Source organism: Cryptomeria japonica, chromosome 1 (genome assembly GCF_030272615.1).
Source record: "Cryptomeria japonica chromosome 1, Sugi_1.0, whole genome shotgun sequence".
In the NCBI taxonomy this organism is placed as follows: domain Eukaryota; kingdom Viridiplantae; phylum Streptophyta; class Pinopsida; order Cupressales; family Cupressaceae; genus Cryptomeria; species Cryptomeria japonica.
This window is the reverse complement of record NC_081405.1, coordinates 431,913,193-431,935,519: the sequence shown is the minus strand read 5'-3', so window position 1 is coordinate 431,935,519 and position 22,327 is coordinate 431,913,193. Positions and strand designations below refer to the sequence as shown.

General features: G+C 36.5%; 1 protein-coding gene across 7 annotated transcripts in view; it reads right to left on the bottom strand.

Moving 5' to 3' along the window:
* Nucleotides 1-7,331: 7,331 nt before the first annotated feature.
* LOC131064966 (formyltetrahydrofolate deformylase 2, mitochondrial) overlaps nt 7,332-22,327 on the bottom strand; it is a 76,100-nt gene continuing 61,104 nt past the window's right edge. For 2 of the 7 annotated variants that reach the window (XM_059218483.1, XM_057999343.2), the window contains 6 exons: nt 16,690-16,848; nt 16,252-16,325; nt 15,966-16,125; nt 8,129-8,227; nt 7,928-8,014; nt 7,332-7,805 (listed from right to left, as the gene is read on the bottom strand). In XM_059218483.1, coding sequence (XP_059074466.1) covers nt 7,656-7,805; nt 7,928-8,014; nt 8,129-8,227; nt 15,966-16,125; nt 16,252-16,325; nt 16,690-16,848 — 729 coding nt within the window. In that variant the 3' untranslated portion in view covers nt 7,332-7,655. The remainder of the gene's footprint in view (nt 7,806-7,927; nt 8,015-8,128; nt 8,228-15,965; nt 16,126-16,251; nt 16,326-16,689; nt 16,849-22,327) is intronic. The other 5 variants (XM_059218484.1, XM_057999352.2, XM_057999305.2 and 2 more) reach the window with 4 other exon arrangements.

Genomic DNA, 22,327 nt, shown 5'->3' with positions numbered 1-22,327 from the left:
CCTAGGCCTAGACGAGAGTTCCTAGCAAGCTTTTTTACAAATGTTGGCACATTATTGGAAAGGATGTTTATGAGGCCATAGAAGATTCACATTGTAAGGGCAAGTTACTTAGGGAGGTAAATACTATTTTTATAGCATTGATACCTAGGAAGGAGCAAGTACTCTTGATGGATGATTTTTCGACCTATATCTTTAAGCAATATAGTCTACAAGATTATTGCAAGAGGAGTAGTTAATAGACTCAAAATAATACTTCCTAAGATAATAGCAGATGAGTAAATAGGTTTTGTTCTTGGGACATCAATCTTAGATGAGATCATTATTGCTCAAGAAATATATATCCATTGCAACAAATTGGGAAGCAACAAATGCTAGTCAAATTAGACATTAAAAAGTTTACAACGGGGTGGACTAGAGGTTTCTCTTAAATGTGTTGAAGGCCTTTGGCTTTGAAACAAATTGGATGAATTGGATCTTCAATTGCATCACTTTCACAATGTACTCAATTTTGGTTAATGGTTCCCCGAAAGGTTTTTTTGAAGTGTCCAAGGGTCTACAATAGGGGGATCCATTATCTCCTTTCCTTTTTGTATTAATATCATATGCCCCAGTTACGTCTTTTAGCCAAGAAAGAAGAGGGAAAATTAGAAGGAATTCAAATTACACAATTTTCCATTTGTATCACATCTACAATTTCATGATAACACTAGGTTGTTCAATGCAACAAAGAGGAAAGAGACCAAACAAATGAACTAAAACCTGACAGCCTATACTAAGGAAACATAGGAAACAACAAGAGATTATAAGGGTACTGAATTTCAAATTAGCCATTTTCCCAAACACATATCTTGGTCTCTCACTAGCAACAAGATTAAGAATTTCCAATTTGTGGGATCTATTGCTAAACAAAGTGTCGAACAAGGTGGCGACATGGAAGGGAAGGTGTAGCTCTCTTGCGCTACTAGAAGCAATTTTATCAACCCTTCCAAGCTACTTAAAGTCGAGTTTGGCCATGCCAAGCGATATAAGCCACAAGGTCAATCAAACGATATAAGCCACAAGGTCAATCAAGCGATATCAGCCACAAGGTAAATCAAGCAAAAAGGAATTTTTTTTGGCAAGGATTTTTCAACAAAGATAAAATGGCACTCAAAGCATGGGATAAAGTATGTAAGCCAAAAGAGGGCAACGTTGGTTTGAAAAGACAGATGTCTCAATGCAAGGCTATAGGAGAAAAGCTAGTATGGAAGATGTTCAAGCAAGTTAACTTGAAATGGGCCAAAAATCTTCAACACAAATATTTAGATAACAATACATAGATTTGGAATATTAACATGAGCATATAACTTTGATTAAAATTGACTTTCAATGAAATTCTAGAAAGAAAACAATTATCACCTTAATGAATATTTTCACGCAAAGAAGTAATCACACCCCTCAATGATGGTATGGGAAACTTCAAAAGAAAGAAATTGGAGGGTTTTTCAAGATAAAGAAATTAGCTTGCCCTCATTCCTAAATAAAGTAGAAGTGACAATAGTTGAAGTAGTTAAAAGTAGAATTAGTAGTCCAAACTCAAATAAAAAGGGCTGGAAAGCTTGAGATAATAAAATGGTGAAGTGTTAGTTTAGGTTTCATCCTTCGTTAGTTTGTGGTGCTAGTGAGGATGAGACCAAAAGGGCAAGATTGGAGGCTAGATGGTGCCCACTGTTGTAGGGTAGGTTCAAATTAAATTTCAATGGGGCTTCTAGGGTTAACCCCGTGAGCTCCGATGCAAGATGCATCATAAGGGATAAGGAGAGGTTTGCATAACGTCATTTCCTTTGCTTAAAAGGATGAACAACGAAGTAGAACTTCAAGCCCTCATAATTGGTTTAAAACTCATTATCAAGCTTAGAATATTAGAATTGAAGATATAAGGGTCCTCATCTTAAATTATTAATGCAATAAGGACTTGAGCTAAGCAAAATTGGAAATTAAATGAAATGCTAGAGGAAGTGATTGGAAGTTTATAACAAAGAAATTTCACAACAAATCATGTCCATAGAGAAGCCAATGTGCAGGTTGACGGTACTAATCTCATTTCCTATGAGAAAACATAATAAATGGAGTGTACTTATAGCATAAGTAGAATGATCATTGCAACTTCTTGTGCGTATCTACAAAAGGATAGATGGACCAAATGGATTATCTTGATCATTCCTATGGATTGTTTGGGAAAATTGTAATTACAAGTGGAAGGGGTACGAAGATTATCGCCACATTTTTAAGGCTCAATCATTAATTGAGTAAATCATTCAAGGGCTACTAATTCTTCCTTCCAATGAGCCTTTGCCTCATGTGGCAAGCAGAATAAATTGATTATAAATTATGATTAAAGGGGATGGGGTTTCCATTCATTTGGTGGCAATTCTAAGTTGTGGTGTGTTGGCTAATAGATTTGCCTCTTCAAAAATAATTATAATAGACTCTTATCGCCCAAAAATAGAGACAAAACCTTTAACCACAGTTGAGTGAAATGCGAGCACACATAGATTAAATCAATTTTGATAACAATACATAGATTTGGAATATTAACATGAGCATATAACTTTCATTAAAATTTAATTTCAATGAACTTCCAAAGATAAAACAAGTATCGCCTCAATGAATATTTTCACCCAAAGAAGTGATCACATTCACCAATTCACTTAAACTACACAGACAATAAGATCTTCCATAGATGAACAAACAAAATTCATTGATATTCTTTTCTAATTGTTTTTCACTCTTATACCACAGTATAATGGGGATAAAAAATTCAAACCCCTGCAAAGTCCCTTAAACATCTATTTATAGTGTATGTATAAGTAACTGTTCAACAGTTCTTGAAACTAATTCTTTTTTAAAGAAAAAATAAAGTCTTTTCAAATACCCAAAGAAAATAACCTTTAACATAAATAAAATAAGGAAGAAAGTTATGGATGAGGTGGTGTTTTTTATTGGTCCAAGTTGGTGCCGTCTTGTTGAGCTTGTTGTTGTTGCACCACCCTAGATTTGTAATCCTTCAATGCCTTTAGGACAGTAGGGATCTCCTTCTCCTTAGGATCAAGAACAGTCTACATTCTTAATCTCCACAATGCTTTGTTAGATCAGATTGCCTCATTCTTGGTAGCAAAGGTTTAGCATGATTTGGACACTAAGTCAAAGCAAAGTCAATTCTAGCTAGCCTATTTAGATTATATCCATTTAAAGCCTTAGGATTTGAAAAAGAGTCAATGGCATCATCGAATGCACCTTTAGCTCGTCACTTGTAGCATCTCCAGTATTGTCCTGCTTGCGGATTTGACAACCAATATCTGTAAATTCCTATCCAATCTTTCCTAACATCATGTTAACATCCTTGAGCAACTTGTTTTGTTATTTGATATTTTGCTTCAAAAAGTATCCTTCCACTTGAGCCTCTATTAATATTATGCACTGGTTATCCTAGGCACTTGTTATGATCTTTTCAGCAATGGTAGTATTTATACCTATGGCCTGTTTCTTTGAGCTACTCTATTGTTTGTAGGCATGTAGCTTCTTATTGTTTGGTGATCTCCACTTTTGAATTGACACCATTTCTAGTCATAATGAGTTTGACATACACTTCCTCGTACTATCAATAAAAGGCCCTCCTTTAGCTTTGACTTATTGACCCATTCTTATGTGGTTCGACCGAAATGACTATCAACCTACACTTTATTTATCATTTCCTTCTTGGCATTTGATTTTGGGTCAAAGATAAATCCTAAATAACAGGATGCTTGGAAGGTCGGATCTACTAATAATCTCAAGCAAGTTGTAAGTATGTTTACCATCATTTTCAATTCTTCCTTATCACATTTATCTTGCTCAGTTCTTTTCATCAATTGAGTAGTTGTCACCTATAAATTGTGTAAATCAGCATCCCTACTAGGGCGTACTATATCAATACAAGTCATTGAAATCAGTAGTCATGGCTTGACTAGTGTCCTTTAGTGTAGAAGGGCAAGCGATTTCCAAAAATAAATGATTGGTAGTCTCATCTTCCACTATCCTTGAAGTAGTTTTGAGCTTCTTGGCTTTAGGAGAAGGGGGAGATTGTAACAATTGCTTTATTGCATCATTGGGTGGCATTTTTGTGTACCCATTTTTTCATTTCTTAGATAGAGAGGCTTCTAACCATGATGGAGAGTGAAGTGTTCTCATGACACTTTTTAAGGAATCGTGAGTAAACAATAAGGCTCTCTTCACCGAGGGTATTCTCTCTATGTTTTGTAAATCAAAAGGAAAAGAGGAATTTGTCTCACCACTTGTAGGATTTGCCTCTGGGTCAACATCTATTGTTCCCATTGCTTGCTCTTATTCTCCTATATCTTTCTTTTCTCCTCCCTTATTTTATTCCTTCTCTTTGCCCTTGTCTTCTCCTTATTTATTTTTCTCCTTCGCTCCTACATCTGGCAATGGGCCTTCTCCACACCTCATTTCAAGGGATTTCTCCTTTTTAAGAGGTTCATCGTGACCTTCGTTCCCACCCGGTGTACTTATTTTTCTTGCCTATGTAGATGGAACAAATGAAGAAACATTCACAAAATCGGGATTACTTTGCCCTCTAGCTTTATCTGCGTCCTTTGGAGCAACTTTTGTGGTCTCAACTTTCTTTTTAGCTAACCAAATATGTGTTCTTTTTAGGACTACAACAATCCTTGTTTGTAAATCCCTCAAAATATAACTTTAGCAACAATAGAGAACTCTTCATCCAAACTTATGAATTTGGAGAAGACACTTTTCCAGCCTCTAAGAAAAGTAAGGATTTTTATTATGGAGATAATTTTGAAGTGTGTATAGCTATGTTACCAAAAACGGAAATGACGACGATGACAACAACAATAATGACAAAAAAAAATGAGATATTTGAAGGTTGCATATAAGAAACGAATATATGTGTGTGCGGCACATACATGTACACGTACATGTATGCATGTGCATGCACGCATGTGAGGCTGTGTCACGTGCGTGTACGTGTGCATGTGTAGGTGAGCGTGCGCACACACGCATGTGTGTGTTTGTACATGTGTGCATGTGTATCAATCTGCATGTATGTATGTATGTGTGTATAAATTATTAATAAAACATAATTAAATAAAAATACATACAAATTATTATTAAAACATATTTAAATTAAATCAGAACTATTTTTAAAAACAATTTAATCAGTAAATAATTTTAGAAATACATGCTTAAAAAGCACATTTCAAATAACTTAATACTTTTTGAGGGCGCAAAACTATACAGATCTGCAATTTAAACACTAAAGAACTAATAGGTAACTCCCGTGTACTCTTGTGCTTCCAACGAATTAGTTGGTGGGTAAATAAAAATTTTAAATTACTAATTAGTTGGTTGGTAAATAACATTCTAAAATTCATAAATGAAACAGAGCGTTAATGCAGCGAGTTTTATTTTCTGAACTGCTTTCATAACGGCTTCCAAATGGCCATCACGTGACGGGAAACGCATTTCGACCGTTGAAACGCAAAACGACGTTCTCCCGCCACGTTTCTGGTAACTATGGTCTATAGTACCATTTGAATGCAATGCTCTCATGAGTAACAAATTTTCAAAGATTAGTGTGCAACCGAATTGGGTTCCTTGTTTGTTGGGTCCTCAACCAGAATTCATTTAATTGTATGGTCGCTGTCAATTTCATTCTCCATGCACTGTCCTATGTTCTGACTATGCTAGTTCTACTAAAGCTCCACATGTAATTCATCTGCTAATGATAAAAAGTTTCCAACTGAAACAATCACTCCAAATCTTCATCTTTCTTTTTTTTTTGGTCATGGAATGCTCACTAGTTATCAACTGATTAGGTTATGATCTAGTTGTTCTAGCTACTAGTATATCTATATTTATAAAAAAAAACGTAAAATAATGTCGAGAGATATCACATAATTTTCTTTCATGTTTATTAGTTGTCAAGGACATGGATGCTGCACTCTTTCACTCTGATTAAAGATGTAACAGTTTCATATACTTAAAGACAAGTGACAATGATTCTATTTTATTCAAAGTAACAAAATAATACTTACAGAGAAACTGAAACATACAATTTATTCAAAACCTTTTTTTTGTTTACGGATATTTGTATGTCATTGTAAATGCCTCTCAGCATAATCAGTCTGAAGCCTCGTCAACATTAAAGTAATTATGCCAAGAGGCATCCACAATGACAAACAAATATCCGTAAACAAAAAGTTGATTTTGAATAAATTTGGCGTGTAGATTGACAGGTAAATGCATGCATGTTTAGTTTCTCTATAAGTATTATTTTATTATTCTAAATAAAATAGAATCATTGCCACTTTTCTCTAAGTATATGAAATTGTTACATCTTTAATGAGTGTGAAAGAGTGCAACATTATTCAACTTCATGTCCTTGACAACTAATAAACATGCAAGACAATTATGTGATATCTCTCCACATTATTTTATATATATTTTTTTAAAATATAAATATACTAGTATTCATCTACAACACCATTCCAGTTCCAGTTTGGAAAACCTTACCTGATGTTACTAAATGACTACTCGTTTTCTTTGACGTGAGGAAACTGACTTTCTTTGGAGGGGATGATATAGTCAATGATGCCTTTATTATGTTTTGTTAATATGGTTATCTGTATATGTAATTGTTAGTCGGCTTTCATGTAGTTACAAGAGTTAATAGACGGCCGTGTTTTGCTTAACAACGGTCAAGCTCTTTAAATAAACTGTGTAGTTAGGAAAAGTAGTCCACTCCTTAGTTGATCATCTTTGATTTTTTATTTTTTTTAAGAACTGTGTGAATAAACATATTTTTTTTACTCTATCTGCTCATTATTTCAAGTACGAGCTTTATAAGAAATAAGAGACGTAAAACATTGTGTAGTTGTTTCCTTTTGGGTGACAATGTGGACTCTCTTTTTTTTTTTGGTGAGACTTAGAGACATGATTCCATTCCGTCTGATAATTTTTAAAGATTTATAACATTATGACAATGTGACCGGTTGTGTTTTTTGTTTTTTTTAATAGAGGCTGAGGTTGTTTCCTTTTGGGGGACCATGTCGTATGTCTTCTATTTGTGTGCCTTCGGGTCACAACTCCATTCCATCCACTATTTTTTGAGGATGGACCTTTTTTCAGAAGTAAAATATATACTCTATTTCATCAGGGAAAAAAACTTTGATTGCTGCATCTATTTAAAGACTAAAAGCATCCTAAAAAGTAAAATAATGGATAAAGATATCACCCATTGAGTCATAAAACTAAAATGCTAACATAAACACGAATAACCTACAATTCATAAACGGGATATTACGAAAATAATTGAAGTTGAGACAATTCATAATCCCTAGGGGAAGGAAAACATTCTCAATATGAATAGACCTAAAAAATATTTATCCTCTGCGTATACTTAGGTGATGCATGCTTGTATAAGCACAAAACTGCATTACTTGAGCATGTTTCAGCAGGGTGCAACAGTATTACAGAAAAAATTATTAAATTAATAATCCATTTGGATCGGTAGATACTTTTGTAAACTAAATTACTGAGGGCATCATTATGATTTTTATATGTACCTGATGCAGGAAATCAATTCTTAAATTTTATTATCAGTCAAACACAACTGTTTTGGTATCACCCAGCCGCAAAACACGAAGCTCACAGTAATATTTGATTACTTTTGCTAGGCACTGTTTTTCAAGGTTCTCAGATTTTTGTGCAAATGATAACAATGTATCCCTGTGAGAGATGCGCTGTACCTGCACAGACTCATCAATAGTAAGTAAGAAATAAGCAACAAAATAAGTATGATGAGATGCTGCTTCAGGCCCCTACAATCACAAGAATGCAACAGATAGGAAAGTCAATGTCATTCTCTTACCATTTGCTCTATGATAGGCCCACAATCAAGTTCTGCTGTTACAAAATGACTTGTCGCACCAATCAATTTCACACCTGCATCAAAAGCCTGGACGACATTGAAGATATGAATGATACAGCCACATGATGCTCCTAAGACAGATAAAACAGAGAAATATGATTCCAGTGGCAAGGGAAAACAACAAGAACCGAGATTATTGACCTGTCTGAAAGGGTTTCCTCCCTTGAAAGATGGCAAAAGCCCATGATGAATATTTATGACATCCTTTCCATAGTTCTCCAAAAAATTTTGGGAAAGGATCTGAAAAATTGAAAGCAAGAGTATATGTTGATCATTTCTAAAATATCTTTGCCATATTTCTATAAGCAAACAGTCTTATTCATCAAGCCATACCATCAAAACGTTGATCTAATGAAGGATGTGCCCTCTAGCATTCTAGTTTAGATCAGGGTGTATAATCATTCTTTAGTTTATTGGAATGACCTTGGGAATCATTTGGGCTCATTACAGCTTGCTTAGGAGTTAAAGCTAGCCTATGCACAAATCTGTGTTGGATGGATTATAGCAAGCCTGTAGTGGAAGCCATAGATATCCAGCTTGAGGATTATGATACTGGAACTACCTTTGGATTGTGATGATAAGAAAGCAAGAGAGGATCCTCTAGTACATCTTCATTTGTTTTTAAGAATCTAATTGGTGGTTTTACTCAATTCACTTATTTTGGCTCTTCTAAGAATCCTAATGATCTAAAACTCCAATTTTAAAAGAACAGTGATGATATTTTTAAATAGCATTTGATTCTATAATGTATTTTAATTTTCCTTTGATGATGAAATTATACTTAAACATAAAGATTTTCAGATATGTAGCAATTATTTGTCTATATTTCTTCTAAAGTAATGAAAATCTCCTCTAATAACTCATGTTATATCAATATGTATGGGTTTTTAATGAATGTTCTATCTATTCATATCTAGCATACCCATATTAGGGATCTTGAAAAATTGGTAGTATCTATATCTAAATCCACATTTATATCTGTACCTGTATCAATGCAGCTTTGGATCCATTGACACAAGTGTTTTAGCATGGGTTGGGTTGTGACGTTTTCACACATCGCCCCATTGCAAATGGGGACCCCCCCACTTTTTCGCTTTCTAGGATAGTTGTCTTAGCTTAGCCTTTGGTTGTTGTCGTGTCTTTGCTATTAGCTTCTCGCATGTAGTTGCTCAGGGCACAATCAAGTCTCTCTTTAGGATGAAATGAGGTGCAACACTACCTTTGCCCTCTAAAGCTTCAAATGGCTAGCATCCCTAGGATTAGACTCCAAATGAAGAGCGTTGCCAATCTTAGTAGTTGAAGATGAAATTCATGAATTAGGAGGTATGTAGAAGGATTAAGATCATTGGAGTCGCCTAGTCTAGGTCAATTAGGGTTTGAATGAAGATTTGTCTCAATGGTATTAAAGCATCAGGACCTAGTGCAAAGAAACCTTAAATGGCCAATAGATGAAGTGTTGAATCAAGATCTCAAAATTTGCCAAGCTTAGTCTCAAAATCATGATGAAACTTTGGATGCAAATCAATTGCAAAAGTCACTTAATTGATTGACTAATGAAGTGAATTACAAAGCTAAGTTAAGATGGTTGATCAAAGTATTAAATTGCAAAGGTGGCTGAGAAATCTGATCAAACAATGACACGGCAAGGCCCCCTCAAAATTCCACCCAGGTCTACATGTGGCAAAGATCACTCAAAAACCCCCCTAGATGTGCATAGGGCAAAGGTCATTGCAAAATCCGATTTGGGGTTAAGAAAGCAAAGCTCATTTCAAAAGCCGCCCAAGTATGAAAGTGGCAAAGGTCCTCTCTAAAGCCACCAAAGTGATGAATGGCAAAGGTGCTTCCAAAATCCGCCAAAGTGATGAATGGCAAAGGCGCTTCCAAAATCCACCAAGTATGAAAGTGGCAAAGGTCCTCTAAAAAGCCGCCTAAGGTCATGACTAGCAATGGTCTCTCAAAATTACGACTTGAGCAATAGTGGCAAAGGTCATCCAAAATTCCGCCATGATGCAATGATGGCAATAGTCTCTCAAATTTCCGCCTTGAGCAATAGTGGCAAAGGTCTCCTAAATTTCCGACTTGATGTTAAGAGGCAAAGCTTCCTTCAAAAACCGCCCTCTAGAAATGATGGAAAAGGTCATTCAAAATTCCGACTTGAGCAATGATGGCAAAGGTCTCCTAAATGTCCGCCTTAATGTTGAATGGCAAAGGTCATTGCAAAATCCGATTTGGGGTTAAGCAAGCAAAGCTCATTTCAAAAGCCTCTTAGATCAATAACTTGCAAAGGTAAGCTGAAAAGTCGATCCTACGTGAAGAGCAAAGCTCCTCTTAAAGCCGACTAGGTGTTAAGATGGCAAAGCCCCCCAAAATTTCCACCTTGAAGTCATATGGCAAAGCCACCTCAATTAGCCGACTAAGGTTAGAAGGGCAAAGGTCTTGTAAAAATCCGCTAAACAAATGTCAAGACTTATATGCTGTCCGTCACTCTATGGAAAGAAAAAACTTAAATTTTTATGTTATGTTAAGTCGGCCTTCACCCTTGAAAGACATGATTCTTACCTCAAGACACCTATATAAGGAGGTTTGAAGCAAGCATCTAATCACCAAATCAAAGCGATTTCTTCCTTCAACAGCGAATTCATCAGCAAGAACGCGAATTTTAATCAGCACTAAAACGAATTCAGTCACAAGGGTGCAGATTCAAATGATCAAGAGGGGCGAATTCTCTCTACAGTAGCGATTGTGACCCCAGATTTGATCATTTCATTGATCAATCATCAAACTCTTCTTTACAAGGAGGGAGAAGTCAGTTTGGATATCAACATTCAGATCCTCATCTCTGAAATCACGATTTTGAAGGGCAAATTTATCTCTAGTTAGCAATTTTAAGAGCAAATTTGATCATTTCATTAATCAAAAGACACATTTACAAAGAAGGCAATACTGATTTGGAGAATTTTATCAGCATCTTCAGTTCAATCTAAAAACAACCTGGGCAAAGATTAGTCAAAATCTGTGTGCCATCACTTTTACATCTGCATATAAATAGTGGAATGAGATCTCCAAACATGTGATTCAGACCTTACAGCACTTCAAAATCAGATATGGAAATGAAAGATAGAATCACCATCTCATCACCATTTTGAGGATATACCAAATTACAAGTTCATAAAACCTATCCATGAGTGTTTAACACTATCTTTGTTTATTTTGCAGGTAACAAAGGATCAAGATACGAACTGCAAACAATGTCAAGGTCAAGTCAAGGAATCAAGGTCCTGAAGCATGGAGGAGACAACTTCATGATGAAAGAAAGTTTTACAAATCTTGGATTCCCAAAGGAGTCTAATCCCACCAGGTGCACAATTCATCAAACGTATCATGAACAAGGAGGATCAATCAAGGTCATCACACAAAGCCTATATCGGACACGATCAAGGAAGCAGATAGTTTCAGAAGAGTTAATCAAAGTTTGTTAGATCATGACAATGCTTCTCATCATCATCACATTGAACAAACCGGATAATGTTGAGTATCAAGAGATATCGCTCAACATTCTTTCATGATGATCGACCAAGTCTACAAGTGCAAGATGAGATGGCATCCTAGTCATCATCCCAGTCACTACAATCAAAGGAGACTGTAATATCCCTTGGCTAATCTGACCCTGTTTCGCTTATTTGAACCCCAAGGAATATTGTCAAACACTTGGCATACAATGTTTGAAGCCGCTGTAGTGAATTCTTTATTTGTCTTCTTTGGGTTTGTAGGCTGCAAATGAAGTTATGGAAAGCTTCTAACAATGCAAAGTTGTTATAGAAATGATATACTAGCTGTTTTAGACCTTTACACACACATGTAATGACTGAAATTAACTAGTACAGCTAGTTGACATTAAGACAAACACTTGTCATGCATCCCAATGTATACCTACAGCCATTAGGCATTTAAGCAAACAATTGGCATGAAAGCTAAGTGGCTGATCAATGTTGAATGTTACAATGAATGTGGAATATGCAACTTATATCTCCATTAAACATATGCAACCTCCAAGTATTTCATGATATAATCATAATAGAAAATGATGCAATGAAGTAATGATTTTCTAATACAATGACCATAGATAGAAAACCTGGAATTTCAATGGCTGCCTTGATATATTGGTTTGATTCTCCTCATACGCAAAGCCCTTGTCAAATATATATAGCTGTTCACCTTTCTAAATCCCCTTCTATAGAATTCAAACTATTGTAGCGCACTGTTCATGTGCACTGTTCATGGCACTGTAGCGCACACTATAGCAGCAAATAAACCTCTGTATGATGTTCTCAGTCTGCCATATACATATGCTCTCAGCTATGCCAATAAATCTGAAAATAAATCTCCAATCAGCACAATATTGACTTCTGAATGAAGCCAACTCTCACAAGCATAATCAGATGATATTGCACACCCTCTATATGTTGTTACAATGAAGAAGCCATGCTCTCCAATGCCGACAAGCTTTGAATCTTGCAGAAACCCTTGGTATTCTACACTTCAATGCTCCAGAGAAACTTCAATCAAAAACTCCAATCACATAATGAAGTTCGATTCCTTTTGCACACTTATATTTCCTCAAGAAGTTCGAACTTCTTCAAAAAGCTCTTAATTAACATTAAAATGTTATAATATTTCATTGGCATCAATAATGTAATTAAACCTTGGGTTATGTGCTCATAAATTATTAATAAACTTGGCCCCCTTATCATGATAAATAGACCCTCATTTAAGTGCTTTATAATATAAAGTCATTTTATAACTTAATAATATAATCTCCAAATAATTAATGTTTAATTGAGCCAATTAAACATTAATATCTCCATGAATACTTTGTATTTTCAAACGTCGTCTGAACGGGGAGCTAACATGAGGAGACTACATATGACCATAGCCCCTTTACTAAAAATAGCAGGGGTCCATCTCTAACATCCCAAGACTTACTAAAAATAGGAAGTAGAGCAAATGATGTCTGAATGATGCCAAACGAAGACCAAACTGAAGCACTCTGAACACTGGAGATGATACCAATCCTCAAAAGACCCTCTATCCAACACATTAGCCTACGAGGGTCAGGATAATAGGCTAATCTCACAAAATCCAAGTCTGCTAAAATGGGGACATTACACATGTGATTCAGACCTTACAGCACTTCGAAATCAGATATGGAAATGAAAGATAGAATCACCATCTCATCACCATTTTGAGGATATACCAAATTACAAGTTCATAAAACCTATCCATGAGTGTTTAACACTATCTTTGTTTATTTTGCAGGTAACAAAGGATCAAGATACGAACTGCAAACAACGTCAAGGTCAAGTCAAGGAATCAAGGTCCTGAAGCATGGAGGAGACAACTTCATGATGAAAGAAAGTTTTACAAATCTTGGATTCCCAAAGGAGTCTAATCCCACCAGGTGCACAATTCATCAAACGTATCATGAACAAGGAGGATCAATCAAGGTCATCACACAAAGCCTATATCGAACACAATCAAGGAAGCAGATAGTTTCAGAAGAGTTAATCAAAGTTTGTTAGCTCATGACAATGCTTCTCATCATCATCACATTGAGCAAACCGGATAATGTTGAGTATCAAGAGATATCGCTCAACATTCTTTCATGATGATCTACCAAGTCTACAAGTGCAAGATGAGATGGCATCCTAGTCATCATCCCAGTCACTACTCCACCAATCAAAGGAGACCTACATCAACATGTCCAGTTTCAGTGCACCTGACTCACCCATGGATATACCTACCCCCATTGTCTATTGGTCAAATATTCTAAAGAGGACATGTGTCAAAGCATTGTAATTATTTCATTGGCCAGAATAAAGTTTGTTGTAACAAACCCTAATTAGGGTTTCATTGTAAAATTTGGACCATTGATCTCAAATTGATCTTGGCCATTCATTGTAATGAGCTCTTTCTATAAAGCTCAAGCTCTTCATTTGTAAAGGCTGAGTTAATAGTGTGTAGTCCAAGAATAGGTAGATTAAGAAGATAGAACAGGAGTTAGATTAGGAGGAGGAGGAATTGTTGTCAAGACTTGTAAATGAGATACTCTTTTCATTGAAGTTATGGTGCAATGTGTTATTTCAACAAGTCCCATGGTTTCTACTTCTCATTTGCTTTCAAGTTGATTAGATTGAATGGAGGAATTTGTTGAATGCATTTGTGTGGAATCTGTTTAGTCCATACCACTAGCCTCTTGCTGATTGTAAGTGTGCCTTGTGTGGTCAACTGGAATGATATGAGCTTAACTTCAAATTGTTATATATCCATTGTTTATGCATTAACTTGAATGGTAATCAATGTTTGATGTTAATGATTTGAATATCTTTGAATTATCCCTTAGAAGATTGCACTGAGCTTGTGTCAAATTGTTCAATTTGATGGTGTGACCTTGCCCGGTAGGATTCCATCTAATCATTCATCCGTCTTCTTGCGTTCTAGGCTTTAGGATAAATTCCTCAACCCTTTCCCTTTTTCTTTTTTTCAACACAAGCTAGTTTAGGATTAAAAGTATCATAAGATTGTAACATCAGATGATCAAGTTCCAACAATTCAAGCATTCAACAATTCAACGTAAGGCCCCTTGTGATCCCAGCAAATCACATCAAACCATTGAGCTTATCCACATGTCGTGACCCGACATATAAGAACCTTAAGCGAATCTTCAACATTTGAGAGACTTTGATCAAGAGAGGATAAGATACTTTTGGGTATTTTAATTTGAGTTTGCATGTGCATAAAAAACACATCAACAAGTTGTATGGCGAATGGTTGTTCCTTTGCAAAAGAAAAATCTCATTGTCAAGCTACATAGTCCAAGGATGCTAAAATTTCCCACTTTTCAGTTTGTGCAATGGCTGTTAGGGCTCCCCTAAAGTCTCCGCAGGCTGATGGGGTCCTCCTTCCTTAGCCAACTCCCTCTTCTTCAACCCTTCCTCTTGTAGTGGCCAGAGTGGTTTTAAGACTTCATCCTCTGCTACATTCTGTGGAGCAAGCTGCTTTTGGAGATTGCATTCCTCTCTTGCTTTCTTCCTCACAACAGATGGTCTTCCATGCAGTGCCTTCTCCTCCCCTCCTGGATCCTTCCTTGCAGTATTTTGAATTTGGGTTCCTCCGGTGGACTGGGTAATTGTCAGCAAATCAAGAATGTCGTAGTCAGATCTGACTTGGATCAGGATGTTTGGACACCGTTCTCTTATAACAAATGTAGAAAGAAGGAATCCTTGCAGTCAAGTTTTGAGATCCCAAAAGATTTGGTGTTAGGATCAGCTGGTCTTCCCCTGCTTCACCCTTGTTTGGGTTGGTAGTATTTTGGATTTGATATACTCGGTACTATTTTGGATTTGATGTCATATGATGGTGTACAGTCAGGTACAATTCTCTGTTGGGCTGCCTAAATATTCAACTATCTGAAATTCTTGAAATTGTTGTAGTAGATTGGAAAAGCTATAAATTAGACAAAGTTGTTTTCCAGAAATGTAAAATAGATTTAAATTGTTGATAAAGTCACAATAAAACATCTTCTTTTTGCCTGTGCTCAAAAAAAATGATCTTCTCAGAACTTCTGATCCTAATAAATCTTCAGTCATGCTCAAAATGCAATAAAAAAGAACTGAAAAACTGGAAGGAATTTGCTAGAAGAAATCATTTCTATAATTTCCTCTACAAAAGAAGAAACTCAATTTGAATTACTGAATTTTTATAAATCAAATATTACATAACCACACTAATTTTAGATAGAAATGTAAACTTGGCTGTGCTGAAACGCAGAAATCTATATATTTTCTACCAAAGAAAGAGTGCACTGAACTCAAATGATGACTAGTACAATATGATATAGAGTGAAGTTGAACACCCCAATATTAAGTCACAAACTCATTCACTTGAAAGCAGATTTAAATTTCACTGCAAGGAGAATTACCTGCATGTATCGAGCCAGTACTAAGAAGTCTGTGTTGCCAACCAATTTCAAGATTTCCTCCTCCCTCTTATTTTCTTTGCTTATTGGAAAATAATGGTATGGAATTCCATGGCGTTCAAGAAACCGAATAACATGAGTGTTTGGCTCTCTGTTGTGGTTGCTGTCAATGGAGGAAACTCAATTAAATATTAAATTCTTCAGAGATTGGAAAGCCTGAAAAAATAGCTCCAAACTTTCTAAGAGGCCTGAGAAAATCAACACAGGTAAAGTTCAGACTAAGCCTCACCTAATTACACAAGTGATTTCAACGGGAAGTTTCCCTTCCTGCCATTCATGCAATAAATCAACCAAGCAATGATCCTGTCCACCATGAGTTTGATTAAGAATAGATTCTGCCTCAGATAAAGCTCAATAATGACAATAGAGAAGCTTAATTCCAGTGGCCTCTTAAAATATAACCCAAAGGGCCAAAACCAATGATTACATTAGACTTTGGAAGATTCAATAGCTATTCTGGTATAGCATAGACAAATCCTAAACCATGCATATTCCTTGGTTTTTTCCCTCAATACTCTAATACACACCATGTTTTAAACAAAAACTATACTTGGTCCTAGACAAACGAAATTATTGAAGTGTCTTGCTCAAAAAGAAGTCAGATGAAGGAACATAAATGCATGGAATATTTCCTCAAATCTATAGACCAATTATGGCAACAAGATACCTGTCGTGAAGCCAGGACAGCAATCTTGAATTTGGCATCTATCTCTGGCACTCTCACAATTGACTTCTGGGCACTGAACATCTTTGCCAGCTTCCCAAAATCCTCATCCATAGCTACCCGTGGCCACTGCAAAGGATCATAGACAAACTCACTGACTTGCTGTGTGAGAATCCATGTACATGGTTAGTTTGCAGAAGAAAAAGATGGAAGCAAAATATAATTACTGCTTGATATTAAAATATCTAAATTCCTGCCTGGAAGAGAAAAAATATCAAATGTATCAAAGACAAATAATCTTAATAAACCTAGCATAGAATCATGAGGCTTTGTAGTGTTGTGATCCTCACAATGAGATTATCTAAAGAAGTATTATTTGAGGACGAGAAATTCTCCTGCAATACAACATAATTCCTTTAATTTATTTCCTGTTGTGAAAGGAAAACCATTTGAACTTAGTATGTAATATGGGTGTTCATCAGGGTGATAGTGCCTTGAAGTAACAACAAGTTACAGGAAAAATAAAACCAAGGAAAAAATTAATGTAGTTTCCAAGGGCAATCACACTAAAAATGCTGTTATTGAACCAGGATCTGTGTCATAATCACAACTTTTGGTTGCTGCTTGGCAGGCTTACAACATACTATATGGGATTTTGATATATGGAAACCTAATCTGAGATCTAAAATTGTAAGGCCGAGTAACTGTATATGAGGGCAGGAAAACTTGCCTTCGATGTGATGTGGAACCAGATAAATATAATATACTTGATGATTATTGTTGTGTTTCTACCTAATCATGGATCCTGCCAGTTCAGACTGGGGTAGGACCCCCATTTAAAATCTCCTATTATCTTTACAACCAAAAAAATATGAAGAACACTCTCTTATTTAAATGGCTATTGATATTATGTCATGTTCCCTTTTCAAAGTTAAATCTGTTGGGAGAACCTGTAACCAATTTTTTCATCTCCCATAGACTAAGGAATAAAATGTGAGAAATGACTCATAATAATATTTTAAGTTGTGCCCAATCACTTTAAATAAAAAGGGCACCTTAAATTTTAATATTTTATTTTAAACAACAATTTAGAGGTAAAAAGTGTTTTTAAACACTTTGGAGGGAAAAATAATATTCGAATTGAGGGCCCAAAAGGAGCTTGTAAAAGGAGAGCGAATTAGTCATTTGTATCATCCATTGTTGGCATCAATTCTATTTTTAGATTGAGTGCTTGAGGAAGAAAACCCTTTCGTGTGAGAGATCTAGAGGATGAAATCCCTCTTGGTCTCCGTTATTGGATTTGACAACGGAAACCCTCGTCCATGTGAAGTGATTCCATCTAGGTCAAATTTGTAGTGTCCCTCCTAGACTTACATTTTGGTTTATGCTTTGATAGACCTATTTAGACTCATGGTTGATGTTTTGATGATATTTGATTGACACTTATGATCTTATTTAGACTCTAGATGCTTATTGATGATGATGGATATTTGATATGACTCATGGTGTTGGATGACTTATATGATTGATGATACATTTTGGGTTACTTGATGGATGGATTTACATTGGATGGATTATATGTGTTGATATGTTTTTTATGCACATGCGAACACAAAATAAAATACCCAAAAGTATCTTATCCTCACTTGAACAAAGCTTCTCAAATGTTGAAAATTGGCCTAAGGATCACTTGAGACAACTCCAAGGTTCATAAATGTCAGGCCTTGATGTGTGGATAAGCATGAGTGGTGGTTGTGATTGCTGTTTCATCAAGGGGCCTTTTACATAAGAAGAGATTTCATGAAACACTTTACGGATGATATGCGGTGAAGTTATTTCCTATTACTATTGAATGTCTGTCAAAAAATGGCAAAAGATGAGGGTTTAGAAAGGTTCCAAGCTATCCTAGGAATGAATGGATGAAGACGACATCAATGAAATTCTATTAGTCTTAGCATCGCCATACAAGAACAACTCCACCAAAACTAGTGCAATCTTCTAAGGATACTTTAAGATTTTCAAATTGTTACTAAGCTTAGACACCATCACTTGAATACATACCCATGATTGAGCAACAATTGAACTTAAGCACTTTTAATCATTCTAGTTGACCACACAAAGCGCACTTACAATCAGCAAGAGGCTAGTGGTATGGATTACGAGTTTCACAATACATCAAGTACAACATTCCATCATTCAATCTAAGTACTTAAACTAATATCAAAGATTGACTTGAGAGGATAAAGAACCATGCAATAAGCTTCAAAGATTGAATAGAAACACCATAACTTCAATGTTTTATTAATCCAAAAGCCAAACAACAATAATTCTTCAAGTCCTTCTCTTATCACTCTTAAATTCTATCTCTGATATCTAATCTCTCTAGCTTAATCACTGACTGACTCTTTATTCACTATATTAACCCTTTACAAATGAAATGAGTGGAGTTTATATAATACTCCCAAATACAATGAAGAGCCGAGATCGAATGAAGATCAAGGACCAAGATTTTGCGACCTAAACCCTAATTAGGGTTTGATAGAAATGAAACCCTATCTAGATAAACATCACCATGGAAACAACCAATGAGAAAATAGCATGTGTTGACACATAAATCGAGGAAGCATCCTCCAATGAGAAAATGAACTGCCAAGTAGGATCATAACAAACTATCTTCTAGAATCTGGTTTCCTTTCTCTCGTTCCCTTCTGGCATATTCAATGAATCTGGTCACTATGCCTTCTATCTCTGTCATCGGGGTCTTAGGTAGAGACTTCAACTGCTCTTCCATGTGCATGACCTCATCGAAAGCTTTGACGATGGCATTCTCCCATTCAGGTTCGTGTTCTTGAGTCTTGCTAGCTAATACCATGAACTCAAGCATATCATCCAATTGTCCTTTGGTGACCATTCCATCAGTCCCATGGAAGATAACTCTTATTCTTTCCTCCAACTCTCTAACTTCTATAATCGTCCCAGGATCAATCTTTCTTTCCAAAACAACGTGTGCTACTTCTAGTATCTTATCATGAATCCAGTGCATGTCATCTTGAACTTGACTACATCCGTTTCCAATCTCTTCAAAAATGATCTTTTTTGTGCGAAGTAGGCTGCTCCATTGTATAAAGATGGGTGTAGATCCTTCTCTTCTTATTTTCTCTCTTGATAAAACTTCATTGGGTGTTTTCCTTATTGCAGTACTGGAATGATGACATCTCTAGCATGAGCAAATGCTTCAAAGGCTTCTATGAGGACATGAGTTCTCCCAAGAACTTTTATGACTGTGTTGAGTGTCTTCATTATGCCCTTCATGAACTTGCTAACTCTAGTGTATGAATCTTCTATCCATGTATCCATCAATTGTGCCGAATTCCTCATCTTCTCCATGTGATCAACTAACTCCATAGGAAGCAAGGGCTGTGGTGTAGTTGCTGGACTCTGATGTCTCAATGGTTGCTAAAATTGCTGGACATAGTTCCTCCATGCACTTATCTCCTTTTCTAATCTTCTATTCTTTTCTATTTCAGCTCTCAACATGTCATTAACTGCCTTCAATGAATCAGTTGCATCACCTATAGCTTGCTCAGAGGTGAGTGAACCCAAGTCAATAGTCTCCATATCATACTCATTTGTTGTGATCTCACCTTCATACTTATCAACCTTTGGAGTAGCTATTTGCAACTTCCTTGATCCCGAATCATCTCTAATCACCTTGGACATCTTTATAGCTTTCCTCTTCTCGATGGCCTCTCGAGTGTAGCTTAGAAGGCTTGATATGCCGTATGTTGGTTCTTCATCAACTACTATTACTTCTTGGGCTAGTCTTTCCTTTAGCCATTCAGGAATAGGGGATCTTCCTTCTTGAATCTGTGTTTCTTCATGCATTTGCTCATCTCTAGGTGGTGAGGTAGTCTCGTCATTATCCTCTTCTTCACCTCCTTCAACCTCTCTAGTGTGATGAGTGAGATCTTCTAGCCTCTGTGATGACTTCTCCTTGCCTTTATCATTGTGAACTGTGGATTCCATTGATTCATTTGCTCCTTGATTCAACTCCTTTTCTACCCTCTATTCTTTGTGTCTTTCATCCTGGTTCGACTCTTCTTCATGTATGGAGGAAGGATGACTAGCACTCGATTTATGCTTCTTTCTTGATGACTCCTCTCCACAATCATCCTTTCTCTTCGAACCCCTTGAGTAAGATGGTTGAGGTGCACTCCCACTTGCACTCGCTTCATCCTTGCCATTTTCTTTTTCGTCTAAGTGCAATGTCATTGCTAAGTTCCGTTCTTTCAATTTCTGCTGCTGTATATCTATCCATATGCAAGTATATTCCAAAACTGGTTTCATCAATTCGTTCAAATCAACAACCTCCATGTCGACCCATTTGATGTTGATCTCTTTATTTTCTTTGGCGTAGGCTGATTGAAGATATTTGCCGCTATCTTGAACTTCATCAACAACATGAAACAACTTGCATTTCCTGATGAAATCGAGAGGTAGCCTGGAATACATTTTCTTCTTCACTTCTACATCATCTTGAACGTTCATCCAATAATCATCTAACTGCCACTGATGTCCACACTTCTTTCCCAAAACTTTCTTTACATTATCATATGGATCGAATCAATCTCTAGGCATGAGTGACTTGAGTGAAGAGAGTGCCAATTCTCTCTCGGCATCCTCAGCTACATGAATGGAAGGGCATACTTCAATAGAATCTCCAAGCATGATAGGAAAAGAAACACTGGTTCCATGCTTATGACTATATACCTTGACATATGCCACCAATTGTCTCACCACCTCGAGTAACACCACTCTATTTGTTGGGTAGCGCGGCAACATGTAGGGAGGAGAAGGACATCCTTGAACTCTAATATAGGTGAATTTCAGGAACTGGATGAACCACGCACCATGTTGTTCTAACAATGCTTGTGCCTCTAGAGAGAGTCTTCACTACAATCCACCTCGAAGCGTCCTCGTGATGTGTATAGTGAATGCATCATTCACTCTCCTATAGTGCTGTTTTGGTGGATGATTAAGCTGCGGATAACACTCATGCACCTTTATCTCTCCAGGTCTACTTCCGACTACGCCCATGTACATAAGTCCTGGATACTTATAATTTCTTGCAAGGGAGTATATGACGTAGGAGCTCATATAGAATGTTTTGGTGTGCATCAGCCTCCTTAACTATAGATCAATGTTGTTGCTGATGAGTCTCGCCCAATTGATTGCATCCTTGCCATGAGTAACAGTCTCTATGAAGTAGAACATCCAATCTTCAAAATATGAAGCCTCGGGTGCACCAACCAATCGATGGAGTAGGGTGATGAAGTCTCTGAATTCATCATTGAAGTCCACCATATGTAGTCTGTTGGGCCATCTACTCCTACCACCTCTACTCTTCTTCAACCAAAACTTGTCGATGATCTTTTGCACAGGCATCTGGATCATCATCAGTGGACTTAGCTCCTTCCATGCTTATGTAGACCATGTCCTTAGGCTCAGGTAAATGAAATGTTTCACTGATTGTTGTCTCTGAGAGATATGCGAGCATTGTTCCATCCTTCGCTACTATTCTTCTTGTGTTAGAATCATAATGTTGACCACATTCGACAATTAGCTCGTAGCAATGCACTGC